This window comes from Ciona robusta, chromosome 4 (assembly GCF_009617815.1).
Source record: "Ciona robusta chromosome 4, ASM961781v2".
Taxonomy (NCBI): domain Eukaryota; kingdom Metazoa; phylum Chordata; class Ascidiacea; order Phlebobranchia; family Cionidae; genus Ciona; species Ciona robusta.
Genome location: NC_143238.1, coordinates 4,100,180 through 4,123,679, shown reverse-complemented (window position 1 = coordinate 4,123,679; position 23,500 = coordinate 4,100,180). Strand labels below are relative to the sequence as shown.

At 36.4% G+C, this 23,500-nt stretch overlaps 3 protein-coding genes across 14 annotated transcripts in view; 1 reads left to right on the top strand and 2 right to left on the bottom strand.

Annotated features, from left to right (window-relative positions):
* LOC149736817 (otoferlin-like) overlaps positions 1 to 12,722 on the bottom strand; it is a 33,177-nt gene extending 20,455 nt beyond the window's left edge. For 3 of the 12 annotated variants that reach the window (XM_089876537.1, XM_089876538.1, XM_089876540.1), the window contains exons 1-24: positions 12,459 to 12,719; positions 12,053 to 12,111; positions 11,393 to 11,481; positions 11,015 to 11,114; positions 10,745 to 10,881; positions 10,345 to 10,392; positions 10,221 to 10,268; positions 8,859 to 8,947; positions 8,441 to 8,555; positions 8,203 to 8,257; positions 7,766 to 7,960; positions 7,333 to 7,494; positions 7,088 to 7,167; positions 6,644 to 6,830; positions 6,240 to 6,426; positions 4,860 to 4,977; positions 3,958 to 4,063; positions 2,988 to 3,096; positions 2,682 to 2,868; positions 2,280 to 2,400; positions 1,726 to 1,920; positions 1,025 to 1,141; positions 673 to 825; positions 127 to 307 (exon numbers count right to left, since the gene is read on the bottom strand). In XM_089876537.1, the coding sequence (XP_089732663.1) occupies positions 127 to 307; positions 673 to 825; positions 1,025 to 1,141; positions 1,726 to 1,920; positions 2,280 to 2,400; positions 2,682 to 2,868; positions 2,988 to 3,096; positions 3,958 to 4,063; positions 4,860 to 4,977; positions 6,240 to 6,426; positions 6,644 to 6,830; positions 7,088 to 7,167; positions 7,333 to 7,494; positions 7,766 to 7,960; positions 8,203 to 8,257; positions 8,441 to 8,555; positions 8,859 to 8,947; positions 10,221 to 10,268; positions 10,345 to 10,392; positions 10,745 to 10,881; positions 11,015 to 11,114; positions 11,393 to 11,481; positions 12,053 to 12,111; positions 12,459 to 12,537 (2,917 nt within the window). In that variant the 5' untranslated portion in view covers positions 12,538 to 12,719. Of the gene's footprint in view, positions 1 to 126; positions 308 to 672; positions 826 to 1,024; positions 1,142 to 1,725; positions 1,921 to 2,279; positions 2,401 to 2,681; positions 2,869 to 2,987; positions 3,097 to 3,957; positions 4,064 to 4,859; positions 4,978 to 6,239; positions 6,427 to 6,643; positions 6,831 to 7,087; positions 7,168 to 7,332; positions 7,495 to 7,765; positions 7,961 to 8,060; positions 8,258 to 8,440; positions 8,556 to 8,858; positions 8,948 to 9,646; positions 9,815 to 10,220; positions 10,269 to 10,344; positions 10,393 to 10,744; positions 10,882 to 11,014; positions 11,115 to 11,392; positions 11,482 to 12,052; positions 12,112 to 12,458 lie in introns of those variants that run through there. The other 9 variants (XM_089876536.1, XM_089876546.1, XM_089876535.1 and 6 more) reach the window with 8 other exon arrangements.
* Positions 12,723 to 13,753: 1,031 nt separating this feature from the next.
* Positions 13,754 to 19,962, top strand: LOC149736816 (two pore calcium channel protein 1-like). The gene is made up of 16 exons (XM_089877221.1): positions 13,754 to 14,370; positions 14,512 to 14,715; positions 15,051 to 15,179; positions 15,240 to 15,362; positions 15,656 to 15,876; positions 16,158 to 16,284; positions 16,356 to 16,511; positions 16,727 to 16,950; positions 17,293 to 17,463; positions 17,526 to 17,590; positions 17,827 to 17,981; positions 18,352 to 18,565; positions 19,122 to 19,212; positions 19,271 to 19,384; positions 19,442 to 19,575; positions 19,824 to 19,962. Exons 1-16 carry the CDS (start codon positions 13,939 to 13,941, stop codon positions 19,952 to 19,954), a joined length of 2,691 nt encoding a protein of 896 aa, XP_089733347.1. The 5' UTR covers positions 13,754 to 13,938; the 3' UTR covers positions 19,955 to 19,962.
* A 62-nt stretch (positions 19,963 to 20,024) lies between these two features.
* LOC149736815 (protein YIPF4-like) lies at positions 20,025 to 23,353 on the bottom strand. The gene is made up of 6 exons (XM_089877216.1): positions 23,168 to 23,353; positions 22,491 to 22,649; positions 21,834 to 21,945; positions 21,418 to 21,544; positions 20,896 to 21,087; positions 20,025 to 20,439 (listed from the first exon to the last, which is right to left on the bottom strand). The coding sequence occupies exons 1-6, from the start codon at positions 23,253 to 23,255 to the stop codon at positions 20,302 to 20,304; spliced, it is 816 nt and encodes a 271-aa protein (XP_089733342.1). The 5' UTR covers positions 23,256 to 23,353; the 3' UTR covers positions 20,025 to 20,301.
* Positions 23,354 to 23,500: the final 147 nt, after the last annotated feature.

Below are 23,500 nucleotides of genomic sequence, written 5' to 3'. Positions count from 1 at the left end.
ACAAAAATAGACATGACGACATTTTTTTGTATTTTTTAATTTTAGCTTTTTTTGTTGTAAAATTGCCAGGAAAAGAATAAATACAAATAAATACAAGATTTCCAAAAAAACACAGAAAATACACACCTGGATAATTTAGAAACTTGGGCGGTGCCTTTATAGAAGTTCCTGCTCTCGTTGTTGTGTATCCCTGTGGTAAACCTTTCAGGAAATCGCGTTTGTTTTTGGCCAAGCCAAACCACAAGTAGATGTCAATCTTTGCTTGAATGCTCCAACCAGCTAACCCAAGACTCTTTTTACCGGGCAGCTAAAATAAAATTGTATTTTTTATTTTATAATTTATTTATTGACAATAGTATACAAAGTTAAACAATTGAAAACTTAGTATTCACACAGTAAAAATTCCGGCAAAATGCATGAACATGTTATACTTCGCACGTTATACTTCGCAGTTCTGGTTATAAAGGCAAAACCCGTTCGTTCCGGTGTAATTAACTTATAGAAGTAACAAATCGTTTGATACTTTTAACAAAGAATATTTTGCATCAATAAATATGCATAAAAAATTTGTTCGTTGTGAAAAAGTGAAAATAAATACAATGGCGGACAGGTACATGAAAATAATAAAAAATTATTAGTAAATGATCATTTCTGGAATATGCTCACACATACCCGTAAAAAGATAGTTTGGATTTTTCCGCAGTGTTCTCCGCATTCTTCCTGTCTCACCGAATGCAGGATCTGTCTAGCGGCAATTCTAGCGTAAGCTACGCGCTTATGGCCGCTAAGCATCCAGATAAATACATCAGGTATAGAATGTTGGGGCTAAAAATGTAAACAAATGCTATTATAGTGTGTTGACTATATAGTATTGACTATTCAGGCCATTTTATTGTTTGCCTTTCATATTTACGAATGCACATCGTATTTATGAAAATTATTTTCGCATTACTTTTAAAAATATTTATGAAAAGTATAGTCGGTTTTTAAATACAGTTTGAGGTTAAAAAAATGTTATATTTACATCGTCGCATAAGCCTTTGAACTTGGAATAAAGCGATTTCATTTTCGCCATATTTTCTTTAAGTGTGCTTGGTTTGACGAAAGTCTTAACTTTCTTTGCTTCTTTGCCAATCCATTCCTTGAAGTTTCAAAAGTCGATTATGTTCAAAAATATTAAATATCACTTAAAGGCAAATGCCAGCAGTGACGTACATGGAATTGTGGAGAAGAAAGTACTATGTGCTATAGAGTACTGCGTCATGCCATAATCTTGATAACAGACCGAAAATAAGTTGTTTTGCTACAGCAATGATACCCCGTTATAATAAGGGTTTTGGATTAGTACGACAATGCATCCAAGCAAGCAGTTTCTATAGTGGGAACTGCGTGTGTTGGTTGTTTGTTTTCAAAATATACGAAATCAGTATCATGACATACAAAATGCAGGGACGGGATCGAGGGTATGCGCGCTACATGTGCGTAATCTTTGCACATTGCTGACGCGCTTGCAAAGCCGGTTTTTCTGGGAATTGCGTCGGTTGAGAACGGCATAAAAATGCGAATGCAATAGAGTCAGACCTAGAATTCATAAACATTATGCGATGAGTCACACCTTAACTTGCGGTTGCAATCAAGTTTCTCGGAACAGATTATTAAGCATGGTATTTGTGTAATCCAAATGCGTCAAAATGTTAAAAAAACGCCCGAAAACAAACACTTTACCACTTCACGAAGACACAGCTTATTTCGTTCCCGATCCAAGCGGGTTCTCCCAGCTCCCATTCCGCCTGTACCTTTAACAAGCCTTGTATAAGACGCACAGCCGTTAATTAATTCCTCAGCCACCCCCCTCAGTCTTCGATCCGGTCGTTCGTGACCCGTTTTAATCATTTCTTGGACATCTTGCAAGCCCTCGTCCTACAAAAGCGACGTAGCGGATTAGCGGTTAAACGGGTAATGGAAAAGCATCCATCACAGTCGTTACGCTGAAGGCTTGGCAATTAGTGACAGTAATCTCGTAAAACGGTGACAGTTTAGAACGAAAACTAGATAGTAATCAAAAAAATCAGTTGATAAAACTGTGCAAATATACCACAGTGTATATCTAACTACTGTTGGAAAATTTCACTCTGATCGGTTTCTGATTAGTCTTTTACAAAAAAAAAATATTGGTAATTTTTGCTGTTCTGGTTATATAGATGTTTACACACGTACAACCATATACCACAGTACAAAGTACGTCCATTGGTGTTAGTGGTTCGGAAACTCCATCTTACCAGTTTGTCTGCGACTCGATGCATAATATTGGAGTTATATAACCTTCGTTTGTGGTCGTGCCAATAACTGGTAAGGTAGACGCAAGGCTTTTGCTCGAAGAACGGCATGTGGTAGTAGTACCTGAACAAAATTAGCGATGTTTTATTTTTGGAAATCATTTATTTGCCCAAATATTTTTATCTTCTATTTATGACACGTACATGGTACACTCGGTTAACTAAGTCCATTTTAGAACGATAATTTGGTGTGCTATTTTCACTAAATAAAAGAAAAGAGCCAGCAGCAATCAAACGGACTTCTAATTTTCCTTCATTTGACTGGAAGCAAATTAAGCGGGATTTTAGTTTGTGTATAATCGCAAATCCACATAACTTGTACATAGTTTATGTAAATCAGTATACTTGTCGTGTGTAAGCGGCTTAACCGGCAGTGTAAGCGGGCGAATATTCGGGTCATCACTCATGCTCCCCTTGAGTAATGACTGGCTCTCGTCATCCGAATCCTCCAGCGAGTCATCACTGTCGTTCCCGTCGCTACGTCGCCGTTTCTGACTCAGGTTTGCCCCGTCAATATCATTACCGTAGTTGCCTGAAACAACCGTGCAAATGTAGTTAGGTTGCCTACGCAATTTTGTGGTTGGTGGCGTATTAATAATGTAGCGGATCTTTTACAGCGTAGAAAGCTGTCTGGAATTGACTTTGGCTCACCTATTGTGACCTCGAACGTGACGGGTTTATCTGCCATGGTGCGGTCAATCATGTTTGCCTCTAGGAAACTGCCAAAGAGGAAAAACTCTTCCATTTTCCCGGCTCCAAGCTGTAAAAAACATGAAATTGGAAAGCTGAATGACCGGAGGCAAGGAACTTCTTTAAAACTTAGAACGCTTAATAAACCCTCCGGTCATTGCTAATGAAATAATAGAGTGCTTTGTCATAAATCAAAGCCTGTTTTGCTCTTTTATAGAAAAAGATTGTCTAAACAATATAAGCGTGACTGCGACAGTACGATTGGTCATGTAAGGGGCATTCCGAAAATAATCGTGCAAACAAAGCATGTTTGTCTAGAGAAGGCGGCGATGAACGCAGCGATTGTCTTGCGAAAGGTTGACCCAAAATGGCCTAAAGTTTAATAATTCATATCTGTTTTAGGACAATCTCGCAAATTAAACAAGGTACGATTTGATTTTGGCCAGACGGTACGACGTTTATATAGCATAGTAGGGTGGGGTAAGATGGGACAAGTTTTAATTCGTTATATCGTCTATTTCGGTAGTAAACATAAAATATTTACAGAATTCTATAACCGCATTCTCACCACTCTAAAATAGCGTTATTAACTGTTATAACACAAAATTCGGAGATATGAGATTGTATTAAAAGGTATCCTGCAGTACTTTTAGTTAACCACACATATATTATAGTATAGTAGGGTGGGGGAAGATGGGACGCCTTTAGCACATAATATCTAAATATCCTGATCGTGTTTTAAACAATTACTAACGGTCAATAGGAGTCATGGACATATAGTTTTATAACTTCTTGAAAGTTCTTTGTTTACTACCGAACGGGGCGAGAAAATAGAGGTAAAAGGTGTCCCATCTTTCCCCACCCTACTGTATATTACATTGTTCGTATTCGCCTATATGCCATGATTTATAATAATATTTGTCAGCCATACCTCCGATAGCGCTGGTATGTATTCGACTTCAACATCTGATGATCCTTGCCCTTCCGATGCGTTTATATTGACCAGTTCCACAGATAATGCCATGAGAAGTCGGGACCTATACAATATATCGTAAAGTGCAGGTTAGAATTAGCATATTGCAAATAAAAGACAATAAACAACAGAATAAGCATAATAGTAACATAAGTTATAATTGGTATCCGGCACAAGATGTATATATGAAACGAGTGTAGTTTTCCCGCCACGCGAAGATGAAGTAAGTTACATTCAAGTATACTTTGAAAAACGGCATTTTGGACTGTAGTTGTGGACAAATATGGGTACACCCACGTTTCGGAGAGCGTTTTAATTTAAAAATCCAATAAACTCGGATCAACCGGCGGTTTGTTGTTCAATAAGTAAGATTACGGTTGATCACCGAGATCAATGTTTAACCGATATTGATACAATCTGCTTGATCTGTTTTGCATCAATCGTGTTTCCACTATAAATCTCGTTTGTACCATCGAACCCGTTATTAAAATATTAGATGCTGACAAAAACGACGGGCACTATACAAAAAATGGTGTCCACACAAATCCGTAAAAAGTTTGGATATAAATTTAATTAGACCAACGTTGCGACACGGATATTCCGTTTCATACACCTCGTGGCCGCTTAAGAGTTACCACGTATGTAACTTATGTTTCTATTTTTTGCATGGCTAATATTTTAAACAACCCATTAATTTACAAAAAAAGCTGAAACAACAGCCGTTAAGTTTCCTGCAAGACAAGCATGCGGACACAACATGCGTCTTTAAGGGTATAGCAGCGATGAGCCTTGAACTCATTACAGTTGGGTTAGAGGCAGGCGCGCTTACCACTGTTATTTCAATGTAAAAACCATCTTACCTGAAAGCCACTCCTTCGCCGAGTCCTTCGTTTAAGTCCGAATGTTCATTGACCATGGTGTAGTTACGTGGGGATCCGTACATGTTAACGTAAGTTGGACCGAACGTAGGAAGGAACCCTGTATATCATGGTGATTACTAAAGTGTGGGTATAGAAATAATAATACAAACTGCGTTCATGGCAAATTTGCTGCTAGGGCACATTTCCAAAACGATTTGTTCGATTTTCGTTTTGGGGCAGACACGCAATAGACACAAATTAGTTTTCGAAATTAGGATATATATTAGGGTGGGGAGGACGGGACACTTTTGGCACATAATATCTAAGTATCCTGATTGTGTTTTAAACAATTAACAGCGGTCTATGGAAGTCGTAAAGATACGGTTTTATACTTTTTTAAGTGTTATTTGTTTACTATCAAATGGGACGAGACAATAGAATGAAATGGTGTCCCGTTTTCTCCAGCCCACTATATGAATTATGAATAAACATGTTGTATTAACCGCACGTTCAGTGTGGAAACGCCAGACACAATACTTAAATGAATGTAATAGCTTCTGTTGCACTTATTTTGTACAACATTTTAGTGATTACAACGTCTGCATGCTTTGAGAATGCGTTAAAACACTTTTCAATGATTTTAAGTGTCATTAGTTCACCAAAAGCAAAAACGTGAACATGCAAATTATTGTGGCATGGCTGGATAGTAAAACTACTACTGCTGGCCGGTTAATCAGGGTTACAGAGACGGCATTGGAAAAAGCAATCGCGTTATAACTGCGATTGCACTTCCATTTGATTATTATGCTTCTACTTTTGCAAGCTTCTAAAAGTTTACCGAAATGTACTGTTCCGTCCACGAGAAAGCATAAAAAACAGAATGTATGTGAAAATAAATCATTAAAACTTTTGATGATTTTAAAAAATAGATCCATTTTGACAGTGAACTTATTGGTGAAGATAAACTGTTTTAACTGGGAAAAGAAATACTTCGTTCTTACCATTTCAAACTTATGAAAACAGTAGAAAAGAGTTGGTTATAAATAGGAAAAGAAAGTGGCACTCGTGAAGGTATGTTTTGTGTGCTCCGGAAAAGAATAAACATATAGTAGGGTGGGAGAAGATGGGACACCTTTAGCACAGAATATTTAAATATCCTGAACGTGTTTTAAACAATAACAACGGTTCATGGAAGTCTAAGGATACGGATCTATATAATTCTTTGAATGTTTTTTGTTTACTACCAAATGCGACGTGAAAATGGAACAAAAAGGTGTCCTATTCCCCCACCCTATTATATTGAATTAAATTACATGTTTATAAGTATTTAGTACTCATACGTATTAAGGGTTTAAAATTATCATTATGTTATAACAATACCTCTGTCTCCAGAATTGGCAATCTTGTCCAGATTTATATACGTTGTACCAATGACTGTGTTGTTCAGATTGTCTTTGTCCCTGATTTGAACTTTGATTCGTTTGCACAAGGGTGGAAATAACTCAGTGAATATGATTTGTTCGTTCCAGCAAGGCTCGTAAGAGTTTTTTCGAACGGATGTTCTGCCCTGAAACAAGAAATAAAGTAATTGTAAAGGCGTACTAGAGAAAAAACATCAAGAAACTGTAAGTATAGTGTGCTTTATTGTGTAATAAACAAACTCCAAAAAGTCCCTATTTCCCGGCTTGCCTCGTCGTTCAAACGTAGGTTCTAATAATCTAACGCATATTTAAAATAGTTTTGTGTTCATAAAATAATGTTGATATGTTTGCTTGTTCTTGTACCTTTTGGTCACAGAAAGTTATTTCCACAAAAGGGTCGACAAGGTCCTTCGCTTCACCTTGTAGTACTGTTTTCAGTTTTTCTGTTATGCTTGTGTTCATTTTTGGAAGCCCGTCTGCTTGGTATATCTTGAAGATAAACCTTGCTCTCTGCCTTTCCGCCTGCACGCCTTCAGGTAGAAGCAAATTGCTGGAAATTAAATTTAGTTGTAGTTTACAAACCTAGAGCATGACTTACTAATATTGTAATGTAACTTACTTTTAAGGATAAACATACACAAAAAAGGCAGCTTGGGTATCGTATAATGATAAAACAAAATACTCCAACTTATAGACTATATATGCTAGCAATCGTCATTTGAAAATGCTATATAAATAGTGTTACATGTATATGGACTTTACAGTAGAATTTGGGTATTTAGGCGATACCACATCAACGTTAATTACTTTTCAATGTCGTCTTCTTCTTCTTCGTTAACTTTCGATATTTTGATCGTGTCCCCTTTTCCAACAACTGAAACGTCAACCTGTCGAATCAAACAGCTTAGAACAACACATTTTCTCCGTTTGTATGCTCCTAACGCAAACTATGGTTACATATATATGTGAAAATATAAACCACTGAGTTTAGATTTATTATTGTTTAGTAGTATGACAATCGCATTGGTTCATTACGCTGTTCATTTTCTCACCTTTAAATAACCTTTCGGTCCCGTATTTAAATCGTCAGGGTCGGTTAATACCGCCCACTTGCGGCTGAAGCTATGATCAGTATTGGCATATATTGTACCGAGGTCGATTTTAAATTTACCAACTAACGTCCCGCTTCGAAGAAGGTTTCTTGAATGAATAACCTAAACCGTGAAATCTTAATGTTACCAGCATGATAAACATAAATAGACTGTTAATGCCATTTTACTCCAACAATTTTACAAGATTATCTTAGAATAGTCAATGCCCCCAGTGCTTAAAGAAAAAACATTGCCAGCAAAGGCAGCTAACACCAACAACTTATATAATACAAATGTTGTTATCTCCCAAACTACTCAATGCATCACCTATAACTTGATTATAAATACGTCAAAAAAAGCTGCTTTTCAACATAATTGAACACCAATCCCCCACCGATAGTGTAAGGATCTTGTCGAAAACCACTTGTTTTGCAAGCCGATAATCGAACACGAAAACTTCGTTGTAGTATGGACAGTTCGTTGACTCCTTCTGTGTTGTGTACTTTTTGTCTTCTCCAATTTGTACCATCACTACAGGGTCCATGTTCGTTCCACTGAGCTGTCGTGCCTCGATTACGGTGACAGAGACCTGGCGGGTTAATCAAGGTTGGTAAAGGTAAATTGGAAATCTACAATGTACATGGGAAACTAAAACATACGTGCCAACCTATATTTATATTCTAATTTACCGTGGTTGAGGTCCGGCAGCGTGACACGCCATGAGATTTTGTTATTTAGACAAGAGTGTAATATTCCTAAAGATGAAGTTAACCGTCGCACTGCGTCATAGTAGTCATATACCATGTGGTATACAAAGTAACTGGCCCTAACCTGGAAGTCTTGCAGTTTTAATGCACCTGATTCGAACCGAGTTTCTGGCTTGGATCTGTAAAACAAGGTTTTAAACTGGGCAACAAGTTTTTTTGGTGATAACATTTTTTTTCTATCTATTTTTTCGAATACAGTAGCGAAAATCAAATTATTTCAACAACAAAAAATGGTATTAGAACCAACACAATAGTCCTTAACATTTTAAAATGGGAAACAAAAAATAACGGTTTTTCGGTACCTTTTGTTAGTAACCGGTTTGTCCATCATTGTCATCGAAACGACTGAGATATTGTCCAATGCGACATTAGATTGGTTAAGTAAGATTCGAGGTTCTCGTGAGGGCGTAGCAGGTTCTAAATGAAACGTAAAATGTGTTTTCACGGTTTGCACTTTGAGCAACGATGTGTGAAATTTGTTTTTCAAAGGAAGTTTTAGCTACCTACTTTTATTACACCAAAATTTGTTTATATTAGGAAAATTGTGTAATAAAATATTTTGGCAAACTACGTTAAATTTAATAGAGTGTTATAGCCTCCTACTGCTGTACAGCAAGCACTTGATCTCTATACCGCATAGGCCGTGTCATCATTGAAGTCTTATACGTATTGGCAGTATCGACCAAAAAACATCTCAAGATTTCAAAAGTCGATACCAACCTAAAGCTCCCATGTTCGTGATTACAAGATCTTCATCATCAACAGGTCTTTGCTTGCTCCGGAATCCTCCAAGTATTCCAATGCCTTTCCTGTTAAAATATATTTTGTTGTTATGCTTGTTAAGGACCGGTTTTCAAACATATAGTGTGGTAGGGAAGATGGGACACCTGTAGCACCTAATGTCCACATATCCCGATCGTGTTTTAAACAATTAACAACGGTCTATGGGGGCCGTGAGGATACGGTTTTGTAATTCTTTGAATTTTCTTTGTTTACTACCAAATGAGACAAGAAAATAGAAAAAAAGGGTTTCCCATCTTCCATATTATATAGTAGGGTGAGATAGGATAACATGTTTAATTTTTTTCGTTCTATGTGGTGTACACACTTATGTAACCGTACACTAAAAAGGCGTTAATAATTATTGAAAAAAACGATCGCGAAAAGTGTGATTAATGTGCTGACGGTATTCCATCTTACCCTACAGTACTAACTATAAAAAGAAGTTAATATACATCGTGAGTAACCATCAAATGAGTGAGACATGCTCGTAACGCAGGTGATTGTGTGATTTAAAAATGGCTGAACGTTCACGCCGCTCCTGTTAGACGTGATAAAGCCTCACTCTCGTCGGAACAAATACAACTATAGAGTTTTGTCCCAAAAGAATCAACTACAACATTCAAATGCAAGACCACATCGTTCAGTGGGAACCCATAACACATTTTGGTGTGTCGGATGCAGATGCCAGTGCAAATATATTGCGTGTCTATGTATTCCGTAGATACCCGAGTTTCTGTAATTTCTTGTTGTGTTCTAATTCACCGGCAATCTCAACCATTGAACCAAGGTTGCTTTTGTTGGCAGCTGAGGCAGCTTTATGAGCAAGCATCCGGAATTTAATGAGACCTTGCCCGGACGATGGTCGAGCCGGGTTACTGCCATCAGCTTTACTGCTTTCGATGAGGTATATGTTTAAGTTATCCACCAAGTTCGGCAGTGTATGTATATTTGTTCAAACTAGCGTTACATTCATGGGATGTTGGCATGCTGGGCAAACAAAGGCCCTAACCGAGGCAACGAAGCGTTGCGTTTAACAAAGCGATACCTAGGTAATTCCACTTTCGTATTTGCGGAAATTAAATAATTGCCAATTCACAATGTGTAGCTAGTACGCCAAAGCAATGGGTAACTACAGAAACTTGCTTGTGGCTATAACAACAGTAACACGTTAGGAAAGTCGGCTGTTCATTTCGGTCTCGCTTTGATACGCGCGAATTGAGATTAACTGAAATCTAAAACGAATTTAGCCATATGGCTTGAACGTTGCAATACGCTGTGAAAGTATGGTACAACATATACCTTTCATTTGCGGCGTTTTCTTCCGATAACAATGGTTGAAGTAGCAAGCTAAATGAGCCACATGTACAAATGTAAAAACAAGCTTTGTGACCAAATATACAACCATGCATGTAAGTAACATTACCTTTTGTTTGATGCACCCTCAGAAAGTCTAACAGACTGTTTTGACAAACTGTCCATTCGAGCAAGCGTGAATAGGTTAAGATAAAGATATGAAATTTGTCAAAGTTCAACGTAGGAAACCAAAGCGTGAATAATTTATAAGCGGATTGGTAATATATGAAGTCTGCATATCATCGCTATAGGATACATTGTATGAAGAATTGTTTCGCACTGCGGAAAGGTGGTTTATATTCCAACTTGACCTACAGGCTAACGGTGTTTGAAATTTCGATTTTTGTGGGTACAATTTTTATGAAAGAAAACAAGACGACTATCTACACCAGCAATTAATATAAAAGGTGTAGAAAAAAAATGTATTTGAATAAAGGCATTTTTGGTGGAAAATTTGTATTTAAACTTACCGTTTCGACGTGACCGTCGACGAGGACTTCATGCTCATAGCATCGTTGAAATTTTTCTGAGGCTCGAAGTCTTCGATGGACCAATTCCCAACTGTACCGTCGGGGGCGAGGTACTTTATTTGTAGGCTTATGGTTGTCTGTGAAAAGCGAACACGCGTCAAACATCCATTATGCATGACCCATGTTGCACTTTATTAAGTTATCCGGCCATAAAACCAATGGATTTGTGACGGCATGTGCGATTAATGACCAATTACTTATGCATGGCACCTTTAGGGCTGTGTTGTTGGAGTCCAAGAGAGGTTCCTCCAAAGTTATCTCTCCGTCCTTTACAACTTGCTGGAGGACCATTTGAAATCGGCCAATTAACCTGGAATTACAATCGTAACTATTAGCATGCTGGAAAGGATATATAAAGTTTAACTGTCGTTTCAATATTGGGCCTATATATTGTGTGTAAATGAATGTAACTTATTTATCTTTACCTGGCGCGCAATGACAGTCGTTATAAAATGCGTATTCTCACGTCGTACGACTAGTGCCAGGTTAACCGTATATAACATTGTGTGCATTATATCGCAAAAAGTCACGTATATGTAACCTTGTATGTGTTATATCGGAAAAAGGTCATATGAGTAAATAACTGACCTGTTGGAAAATACTTTATTGTAATTGTAGACGTCGATTGATATCATTTCGCGATCTTCGATTTGACTCGCCACAGGCCAGTCGAAAATCTGAAAAGGAGGAATTTTAAAGTATATGTAAGAAGTACGAGAAATAAAAGTATTCGTTTTTTTTAAGTGTGTTGCATCTAATTTTAAATAGTAAGGTGCGGTAATATGGGACATGGCTTTATCGTCCCATTTGGAAGTAAGCAAAAAATATTTTTTAGAATTTTATAACCGTACAAGCACGACCCTGAAAGAGCATTGTTAAATGTTTAAACCACGATCAGGAAATAAAGGTATACCATCTTACACCACAACACTATATATAACACACCTAATTTATAAATAATTAAAATTTTACTGTAACGCAATCAAACGAAGTATATACACCAGCGACGACTCAACTATTACAACAAAACGCGGTTCTGGATTTAAAGTCAATACAGAGAAGTCGAAATAAAGATCTTGCCTCCCACGCGCTCGTAGTTATAAATATTTAATTCGCCACAGCCGATGTGGTACATTTGATAATTCGTTCGCTACGCTTCACCAAATTTGTAAAATGGGAATGTGTTCAATAAAATACTTAAAAACAGGATAAATGCGATATGGAAATGTACTGTTCAGGACTTTGTACCTCGTTAAATGGAGCCTCATTTTCGCAATCTTCGATCGTTCGTGTGCTGTAGGAGTGACCTAAAATACATTCGAGATTATACGGGCGTATCACATATATACCGCCGGGCAAGTATACGGTGTATAATGCGCTTACAGATATAAGTGGCGCAACGTAATACCCATATTTTGTGAGTTTTTGTCTCAATCGGATTCACAACTATTAAATAAAAGCAAATGTTTTCAACGAAACTAGGGTCAACATAACGAAACAGCGTTCTTATATCTCAAACAAACTCTCCCATATACGTTAACGGGCGACGCCTTTGTTTGATCTTACGTATTGGTCAAATCGCTATGACAAGGCAGCAGATTTAATACTCGTCGGTTAAAGTCGTAGTTTGTATACACAGCCAACAAGCCCTTACCTCTGAAAGTAATCCGAGCGTTTCTTGAGCCTTTGCCCTTTAGGCCGCCAACGCTAAAGATTCGCACCTCAAGCGACATGCTGATTGTTACACTGACATACTTTACCAATAAGTCTGTTGCTACTACTGTTAAAACCAAGAACGTGTGTGTTCATTCATAAACAAACCACAGTTTAAAACAATATACACAGCAAAAGTTGCCCCCGGCACCTTAAGACTCCCCCAGGCAGGTACTTTTCCGTTCGATTACGCAAGATAAGACTAGTAGCAACGCTTTCTCGAAGAACTAGGTGACATGTGTCCACAGCGACTAAAAATCTGAAAATAGCAGCGCTGGCACGAATAAAGCAAGAACACAGAAGAAAAAAGGCGAACTTCTTCTTTTGTGCACATAATACCCGCCCGCGTATTTACCCTGTCTGAACGCTTGATTTCCAGAAGCTATTCGAAAGAATTATCAGCCAAACAACAATTAACATTTGTTACTTGTTTTTAAATGTTCATTACTGAATGTATTTCTTGCGATAAACACCATTATCAAAACACCCTACTGACAAAAAAGTTTTATACCATGTTTAACAAGCCTGTTAATATGTATTCAAGTCACCGCAAAAACGATGGTAGAAAGTCCGATTTAATGAGCTTGTGTGTGTCAGTGGTATCACATATAGAGATTAACGACGCATAAAACATACTATATTATATACATAGTGGTTTTATATACACAACACACAGGGCATAGTCTGTACAAAAAGTACACTTAAAATAATATAATTCACAGGGCATATACAATAATATTTTCTAAAACTTAACCGAAAATACACTTATCCGAAAACATGATAACCGTAACATTCTGTAGTATTGGTTGTTAAAACACCACGCTTGCTTGCCTTTAAAGTATGAGAGTTGTGAATTGTGTGATCTGGTTGGCACGTCAGAATATGACCTTCACGTATATACATTACACCGAAGACTGTGTAAAGAAAATGTCTCACCTGAGCTGTACAACGATGCGGGTAATTATTTACGCTGTTGATTTTAGATTTATCTGATGACAGTCTGTTGGCTGATAGAAATTTAAAAGCGAATAAGATTCCTTGAAATGCGCTAAAAATAAAACGAGTATAGTTTACAAAATACCTTATACGCAATTAAAAGTTGGGGTAAATTAGTTCATGTTTTATCCTGTTTATTGCCCCCATTTGTTAGTAAAGAAAGAATATTTACAGAATTACATTAACTCATCCTCACGTCTGTAAAAACGAGCGTTGTTAATTGTTAAAATTACGGTAACCAAATACGGTATATTTTACGTGCTAACTATCTTGACCCACACTACTATGTGTGTTTTTATATACACACGATGACGTATGCCAGACTCATATTTCACAGCGATGGGGTTATATACTCGATACACAAATGCATGTATCACCGTTCCTACTATTTACTGCATGCATACCAGTTAATGTTTAACAGCTAAATGTTTGCTTACTGCGAATGCGATATCTCCGTGTCATATGCACTGCTGTACAACTATACCAATGCTATATTGCGCTTGACACTGTACTGGTTACGATTGCCGGCAGTAAGTTATATAACTAATATGACTGAACTACACAGTATACCAGTTGTAATAACCAATTCGGAAAACGATGCTACAGCTTCGGATATAATCGCAAATGGATTAGTTTTCTCAGGCAAAGACGACGATCAAATTACTGAGCTTCCTGTTACCGAAGGAATTTCTGTAACTGCTTCAAATCCAACGACCTTTGGGGACGATTTTGTAACGCAGCATGTTAACACAATATCGAAAGAGAACGATGAAATACATAGCGAGATTGGGAAAGAAACTGCTTCAAATAATAGAAGTGTAGCTGAAGATCATATTAGGGATTCCGCGCTAGAAAAGGTAATATATAGCTAATAGATGTATAAGCCATACATATAGCGAAACATATTTTGGAGTAAAAAAATGTGTCCTTAGTTTACATACCAATTCTTCAATACAGTCTTCTCATTTTGCTGATAACAATATATACTTCAACCACAGAACTATTTACTCGCTGCGAATTATATAGAAGATGCCAGATTTGGAAGAACTATGGATTACAACATTGACAAGGAATCGTTACTGAACTACCGACGTTACAGCCGTCGATTATTGCAGTGGGGGACCGTCATATTTATGTGGTGGCTTCTTTTGATTGGGTTGTTTGAAGACCCAGCAGTGCCAGAGCTGGCCTTGCCGTATTGGGTAAGATTGGTGTCCGATACCGTGGCAAAGTGGTTAGCCTGCCAATAGCCCAGAGTTTACTGGTTCGAGGCCCAATGCTACCATTATTGTGGATGTGTACACATATTACATAGCCTATGCTTTAAACCAGTGGGCCCTGTGGGTTGGCTAAATTGTTAGCCATACTAAACACAAATATTTAGTAACTTGTAGTCTCGTAAGTGGGTACGAAGTGTATATGAAACAGATCACGATTGTCGTTTACCCGCCACACAGACCGTGTAGGAACCGGTTAAAGCTGCCTGGCTCATGTTACACTTCAAAGTGTATACACACAGTCGATTTGATTTACACAGGCAACTATGCTGATGGAAGTTTTTTGTTTGGTCGTCATATGTTTTCGAATGTACCAGTTATCAACTTTTGTTCCGCGAAGATCCCTTCTTACAGACCCGAAGAATATCGTCATTGCACTCACTATAGTGGTAAGCAGAATGCTTCCAGTCAAAATGTTTAAATGTGTTTCTAATGTGCCTAAATTGCAGGTTACTGTTATAGACATGATCATATACATTGGGATGATCAACAGTCCTTTAAAAGGTTCAGCTATCCGAGTTTCAAGAGTTGTGAGACCACTATTTATGATAAACATGAATGAAAGTAGGCAGGTCAGTTATCATACAGCCTTAATTTCCATTACTTTTACTAAAACCAATGCATAAAAACATTAAATTCCCCTTGGCAAGGGGCACCGACAATCGCTAAAACAGTGTTCTGTTTGATACACTTCGTATGGCTGCTATTTAGAGAATCCGTAAGGGGCCACTAGGTGCAGATTGAAGTGTCCTGCCACAGCACGGCCGAGCCTTGACATGTAACCTCTGGGCTATAGATAGGCAGACGCGCTAACTAAAATATGCAACGTCGCAATACAAAAAGTCATATCAATCTATCTAACCAGGTTCGACGAGCTTTTCGAAACATTCGGAACACAGTACCGGAAATCATCAACGTTTTGATTCTCTTCTTCTTCAGCATTGCTCTCTTTACATTACTTGCGTTCAAGCTTTTCCAATTACGTGATCTTTACTACAGAGGCGGAGAACCTTACTTCCGAAACTATTGGGATTCCTTCTTCGATTTATACGTCCTTGTAACGACAGCAAATAGTCCAGATGTCATGTATGTATTTGCCCTTGGGTTGTTTTATATATAGTAGATGGGGGAAGATAGGACAAACTTTCTCTCGATTTTCTCTTTCCCTTTGGTAGAAAACTAATAACATTCAAGCAATTATAAAGCCTCACGGCTTCTATAGCCCGTTGTTATTTGTTTAAAACACAATGAGGTTATTTGGATATGTGCCAAAGATATTCCGACATCCCGATATCGCTATATAACGATAACCATAGAGTATAATAATACGCCATATACTAATATAACCGCATGCTTTCATTTCGCAGGATGCCAGCATACGATGACAGTCCATGGTTTGCTTTATTCTTCATTGCTTACATTGTGATCAACACTTATATTTTCATGAACCTCTTTCTCGCTGTCATATACAACAGTTACAGAGCTCATCTCAAGGTAAAGCTTTTACGGTGATGCATTATTTGATATGAAAAACGAACTATATCATAGATGTAGTATTTTTTCAGACCGAAATTCGTTCCGCCGTTTTATGGAAACGCAAGAAGTTAGAAAATGCGTTCGAAATATTAAAAGACACCATGCCAGGAGAGAAGGAGGCAGTGACATACAACTCATGGATTATAGTGATGAAAAACCTAACCTACCCACCATCGTTTCCGAAGGTATGAACACCAACTGTGCTATATAGTAGGTTGGGGTAAGATGGGACATATTCTCGTTCTCATTTTTATCTCATTTAGTAGTAAACATTTTTTACTAAAAAACGTATTCTTACGACTCGATCAGAAAATATGAGATTTAGTGCTAACGGTATCCCATCTTACCCCACAGTACTATACATTAAAACGTACTGATCTACTATTCCTATTGTATTTAGATATCACTATTCTGGGAGGTCTTACACAACCGAAATGGGATGGATGTTGATATATCGACTACAGCAGATGGAGGAATAGAACTCAAACAGTTTCTTCAACTCGCTAACCTAATGAACGTGTACGTGGTTGAAGACCAATCTGCAGTTAATATATTTGTAAAATGGGCCCCAGAAGTATATGCTTCAAGACCGAGCAAATTCGTGAGGAAATGCGTTCAGCACTGGTAAGATTTTGTACAAAATAGCATACAACAATACAACCTATATAATAACGTAGATTTTCTTCGCTTTAAACCAGAGAGTTGTAACTGTACTATAGAAGTACATAGCTCTTCCGTTAAAAGATGGAAGATTTATAGAAAAAGCTGTTTGTTATATGCCTATAGCTGATGGTAGCAAAATAAGCAACGAGTAACTATTATGTATATGTTGCTTCCGCCAGGTTTATATGTATTGTGAGTGTGGAAGTAATGTTACGGAGTATTCGGTTTTGCGATCTCAAAATTACTATTCGTATAATTAGGTTTTTAAAGTTGTCGAGTAATTATGTTGTTTTACCTTTTCAGGAGTTTCGTTTATCTGTTTGACCTTTTGATACTGATGAACGCAGTTTGTATTGCATTTGATTGGGAAAGTACGGAGTGGTTTTTCTTGTCGATATTTATCGTTGAAATTTTATTGAGAATGTACACGCTTGGTCCCAAGGAATATTTCAGCTTTAGCAGATTTTGGAATTGGTAATTTAGCGTTAAAGCATGTATTGTCGCGTTTTCTAAGAAGTTGATTTTAATGTTTTTAGGTTTGATTTTATAATCATTACATCGGCGTTTATAGCGACAGTCATTGAAGCAAGTTTGGACGAGCGTAAGTATATTGTGCTGTACGCTAAGATGGATATCGTTAGCACATATTTCCTAATCCTAATTTAACATTAATGAAGCTATATTAGAGTTGAAAGAATAGAATTCTAAACTTATTAAAATCGTCTTTATTTACAACAAAATGGGACGATAAGAAAATGTAAATATGCATCATCCTAACCTAACCTACTATTTCTTGTAATTTTCTCATTTAGTTTTAAATTTTAACCCCCTTTCTAGTTGCGCAGTTTCCACGGGAAGCGCTTGATTTTCTAATGGTCATGAGATGTTTGAGATTGGTAAAAATTGTTGGAAACATCGACAGATTTCGCATTATCGTAATGACAATTGTAAACATTGCGCCTTCGTTACTCACCTACGGCATCGTATTACTGGTAAATCGATTTCTGAAAATTTTCGTTACTTAATATTTTTTTAATTTTTTGGAGCTACAGATGGCCCAGGTTTCTTTCTTTTTTTATTCTATCATTTGGTGATAAACAAAGAGTATTTACAGAATTATTTAATCGTATTTTTGCGACTCAAAAGAGCAATGTTAACAGTTCAAAACGCGATTAGGTAGTATCGAATAGTATAGGTGCTAACGGTATATCCATCTTACCCCACAGTATTATGTGTGCTAAAAGCTAAAATCGTAAAACTGAAGGCTAACACCGAAGTACCCCACAAAACATTTTAAATAAAACAGTTACAAAGGTTACGACTATCAAACAAAAACATTATAAAATCTTTTTACGTCAACAGATGCTCTATTACGCGTTCGCGATCGTGGGCATGGAATGCTTTGGTGGTAAGATCAAATTTACGCCTAACACAACTGCTTCAGAGAACAATTGTAACAACACAAAGTTAGAAGGCTCAGAGTTTCTGAGGATGGGTTACTGTAATAACAACTTCAATGATATTTTACATTCCTTGGTTACACTTGTTGAGTTAACAGTTGTTAATCAATGGCACAATATCCTTTTAAATATATAGTTTTTATTGGAGTATTAGCCTATACTACACGTATGCATTAGTTTTTTAACTCCGGCGCCGTGGCGTAGTGGTTATAGCGCGCCTGTCTGTAACCGAGAGGTAATGGGTTAAAGGCTCGACGCTGCTACCATTGTGCGCGTATGTGTCCTTGGGCAAAACACTTAACGGCAATTGCTCCAACCCAATAGTCACTGAAGGGTTGTCTAAATTATCAGCCATACATAAAAAAATGATAAAATCTATTAAAAATAACTAATCACTCACAAAGTAACATACATAGTAACTGGTAAGCTGGTACGAGGCGTTAAACCCGTGTAATAACAACCGTCGTTTGCCGGCCACGTAAGGATAAAGTAAGTCACATTTGTTATAACTCTGCAATAAATCTCCGGTAACATGGCGTGACACGCTGCAGAACCTCACCCACGTAGAATAAAACGAATTAGCTATACTAAAAACATTAAATTGTAACTTCGCTGTTTTAACCTCTTTTAGGTGCTATTTTAAACCGCTTATATTTCCTTATCTATTCGCACTTATCACCTTGGGTTACTCTTTAGTAACGAGCAAAGCAGCAAGAGTCTACTTCATATTCTTCCATCTTATAGTAGTGATCTTAATTATGAAGTAAGTACCTGATTATTTCTTGCAGTTTAAGCTTGCTTAAAACATCATTTGGTTTTAGCATTATTGTGGCGTTCGTACTCGAAGCATTTATACTGGAATATCAATTGTCAAAAACTACGATTGAAACGGCGGTGGAGAAAACGATTCAACAATTAGGCCTAAACTCAAACGAGTAAGTAACGAACATGGCTTCGTACTTTTTGAAGTAATTGAAAATGCCATTTCGCAGCCATATAGCAGATGTAAATCATGATAAAACTGAGTTGATCAATGAATTCGACGTGGGAGACAACGACCAGTACAGTGGAAAACGAGAACCACATCGTAAAGATACTCCAAAGATTCGGTTCCGAATAAACCAAGGTATCTAGACCGTAGGCTACATTTTTGGCTCAATCTTTATATGTTTCATACAAAGCGCGTGGAAATTCAATAAATAAATGTAACGTAGATATCCATGCGCGACAGGGCAACGATGGTCGTTACAACACGGATGCCCTATTTTTTACACCGTATGCTTTCTTTTCAGTTCGCTAATGTAGTAACAATAAACGACAAAGAAAAAATCAGGTTACCGCATATTACCTTTACTTTGATATACGTTACACCAGGTCACAAGAACATTGAAGTTTTGTTGCAACGAATGTTCGAAGGTGAATTAGAGGGCGAAGGATTCGAATTCGCAAATGCTGAAGAACCAATGACGCTAGATGGCGTTACAGGGAACTCGGTCACTGTATGACGGCTCTAATTCGATTTTTAACTTATTTTTTCAACAATGTCGTAGGTTTTGTGTTTATAAATATACACGATTGGGTATGAGAACAAGTGTATTAGCATGAACTGCAAAACAACGTATAAATAGGTTCTTATATATATATAGAAACTACTTAATAGGCGCTACTAAAAGCCAAAACAGCGGTTGGGTAATGTAGATATAATAAAACAGTCAAGTGTAATGAGAATCTGTTCTAACTAGTGCTTCGCTGCCGTAGGTACTTTAACAAGCAAAAAACATGTAGATATAGAAAGAATACTAAAATCCACCGTGAGAAAATAAATAAAAAGGGTAAAACGAGACATGAAATTTCACACTCCAGAGTATAAAGAGAAAAAATAAATGTAGAGCAGAAATATTGGATAAATTAGAAGTGGTTTCTTTTGTTTGTATGCGTCATCCACAAGAAGAGAACCTGCGCTATAAGCGGCCCAAAATATTCCAAGAGTCTACAGTGAAAAATTAAAAGTTGAATGAATAAATGCAAACATATTTATCCTCTCATAGAGGGGCAAAAACAGTCGTTATAACCTGGATAGTCTGTTTTACACTTGTCAAAAATACAATACCTTGTTTTCTTTAAAAAAGGACAACGAACCGAAAAAATACTATTTATATTATATATCTTTTAGAGTTTCAAAGACACATGCTATACTGACTACTGTTCACTGTGGCTAAAATAAAAACTGCTTCTTAATACAGTCCTATTTTCACTTGCCCAATCTTTATTTTACACTAGTCCCGTTATTTTAGGAAAAAATTTTAAGTTTAATTATAAAAAAATAAGTAGACAGCGAGTGTAAATAGCTTGGACAACGAGCATAATGCATTAAGACATACAATGTAAAAAATAACAGACATATATAATTTGTAATGAATAACAACTTTATATATCAAATGCTTACCCGTACTATGAACGCAAAAGGTTCAGTATTTCTTATAAGAACTAAGACAGCAGCTGTAATAATCAGTGGAATGAGAGAATACCCAATTACACCAAGACATTGTGAATAACCAACTTCTCCTCCTAACACACGGGCAAGCAGGAAAATAATCAAAGATCCAAAAACCCACATTGTTAAAATCCATGAAACAACCTGTGATAAGAATAAGATAAGTAAAATTAACATTGTAAGTTGGGAAGATTATCCATGCATTTATCTCATATAGGAATTTTGTAGTGAAAAAAATTATATTTACTAAATGATATAACCAAATCCTCAAAAATAAATAAAAGAATGGGTCCTATTTAAAAAGACTTGACTTACTGTACAAAGAGTTAGGCAGTAAGAATTGCTAGTACTTAATAAACCTAAACATATTCTCATTTCCAGTGTTACCAAAATATACTAAAATAAATTGTAAATTATAATAAAATTAAAAACATTTTAAATTTGTATAAAAATCAAGCAGTGAATGATATTTACCCGAAATTGTCCGTACAAAGACACCATTGAGAACAACAGCACAACGACAAGTGGTCCCCAAAAGTCAGGGTTGTCTCGCACAATTTGACGATTATAGCCAAGGGAAGGTATTGGTAGTAGAACACATCTGTGTAATTGAATAAGTTCATTAAAATATCATTAAAAATGTTGCATCCGTAAACTGTTTTGGAATTTTAGGTTGCAGTCAAACATACAAAATACTATATTTTGCAAGAATATAAATTAAGAGTAACAATCTTAGTTTAAAACTTATTTTTAAATGACATTAATATAAAATACAGGGATACATGTTTTTCATGTAAAAGTTACTACCTTATCAATATAACTAAAAGATTAAGTACTGAGGATAGGCATAGGCTATAATATACATCAAATAATACAAAATAAGTACAGACCTTATTTTGTAATAAATATCCTTCAAATCAATGTCAAGTTCCTCCAATATTGGTTTCTCATTCATTCCATCTTCATCATCTATTTCATCAGATTCAAGAAGCCAAGCATAACCTAATTCAACCAGCTTGATGTTATTTGTGGTAAGTAAAAAAAATATGAAGTGACTTTCCAATGACTTATGTAACTGTCATTACTATTGATTTTACTTTAACTTGAATTTGCTGTCTAAAATACATTGCACAAGGAAGCAGTCAAGAAGTGTAAAACACATTGCAAATGAAATAATTTTGACAGCTCATAAGTATGAACATTTTGAGCTGCAGAGTGCAAATGGAAGCTAAAGGTTTCGTCTAAACACTATGATTTTTTTTTAAATAGGAAGATTTTTGGTGACTCTGATATTTGGAAAATACAAAAATACATAAATGATCCACTAAATGCTAGTTTTCCACAGTGATTTACCACTAAACATAGGAAGATTTTAAAAAATACCTACAAAAATATTAAGTACACTTAACTTAATCATTGAAACAACATTAAAACATACATGTAACAATGTAAGTGTAATATATAGCTTTCTTATATTTATATACACATTTTAAATATATTCATATATTCTAATTGTGAAAATACTAAGCAAATATTAATTTTCATACCTCGTTTTCTAAGCATGGTTCCAAAAGTTCCATTAGCACCACCCGGTGTTGTATTATTGGGTTGAGCAATGTTTCCTGAGAAAGATTGGTCCATCATATCTACTGTTACTTCACCTGTAGATGCTGACATGCTGGTGTACTTAAGGCTTGCTGGGGTATCTGAAATAAAACAGTGGAAAATTATCAACAAATATCTTATGTATGTGAGATTAAGATTAGGGCTGCCGTATGTCACTTTGTGGGTGATTATTTTTGTATGTCACTTTGTGGGTGATTATTTTTTGGGGGATTTTTTTATGTATGAGTGATAATTTAGACAACCCATTAGTGACCACTGGGTTGGAGCAATTGCCGTTAAGTGTCTTGCTCAAGGACACACCTTCACTTTAACAACAGGGTAGACAATGACGTCATACGTTTTGACAGTTGTACACAAAACAGCTTTTCCCCCACTGCTAAGTATTTAAAAAAAGCAAAGGCAAAATATATCATTTTCCACATTAACTAATTAGATTCTCTACGTTTGACAACTGGTGGTTTAACGGTATTTAAACAACGTCACATATGATATGGGGCTATGCCTGAGCGGTATGATGAAAAGTATAAAATTGCAACAACACATTTAACGGCTTGTGTAATTTAAATAAAGACAGTAAAATGACAGTTCTGTTGCTTACCATACTTCCCTTCTTCTTGTGGCACAAAAGTAAAATCCGAGGTAACAGAACTTGGACTAATCAACACTTGTTCTTCAAAATCAGACATCCTATTTTATATTGAAGTCTAAAAACAACAGAAACAACAATCTTATACAGAAAGACTATCTCCTAATTAATTCTATACGGGTAAAACGCGCATTAAAATGAGAGCGACAAATTTAATTTTCAAAAACTGAATATCCATGTATGTATTACATTGCCACTATAATTACACGAACACAGCGGTTAGAGGGAGCTACAGAGTCGAACATTTTCAGTGCTGCCTTTTCGGTTTGAATTAGAAAGTAAGTG

Bases quoted from the DNA above. Each gene is read 5' to 3' on its own strand.
- LOC149736816 (XM_089877221.1), top strand. From the start codon at position 13,939: ATGTTTGCTTACTGCGAATGCGATATCTCCGTGTCATATGCACTGCTG. The intron at 16,512-16,726 runs GTATGAACACCA...TATTGTATTTAG, and splicing joins ACCCACCATCGTTTCCGAAG to ATATCACTATTCTGGGAGGT. The intron at 16,951-17,292 runs GTAAGATTTTGT...TTACCTTTTCAG, and splicing joins AGGAAATGCGTTCAGCACTG to GAGTTTCGTTTATCTGTTTG.
- LOC149736815 (XM_089877216.1), bottom strand. From the start codon at position 23,255: ATGTCTGATTTTGAAGAACAAGTGTTGATTAGTCCAAGTTCTGTTACC. The intron at 22,650-23,167 runs GTAAGCAACAGA...GTTTTATTTCAG, and splicing joins ACAAGAAGAAGGGAAGTATG to ATACCCCAGCAAGCCTTAAG. The intron at 21,088-21,417 runs GTAAATATCATT...TTCTTATCACAG, and splicing joins CTTTGTACGGACAATTTCGG to GTTGTTTCATGGATTTTAAC.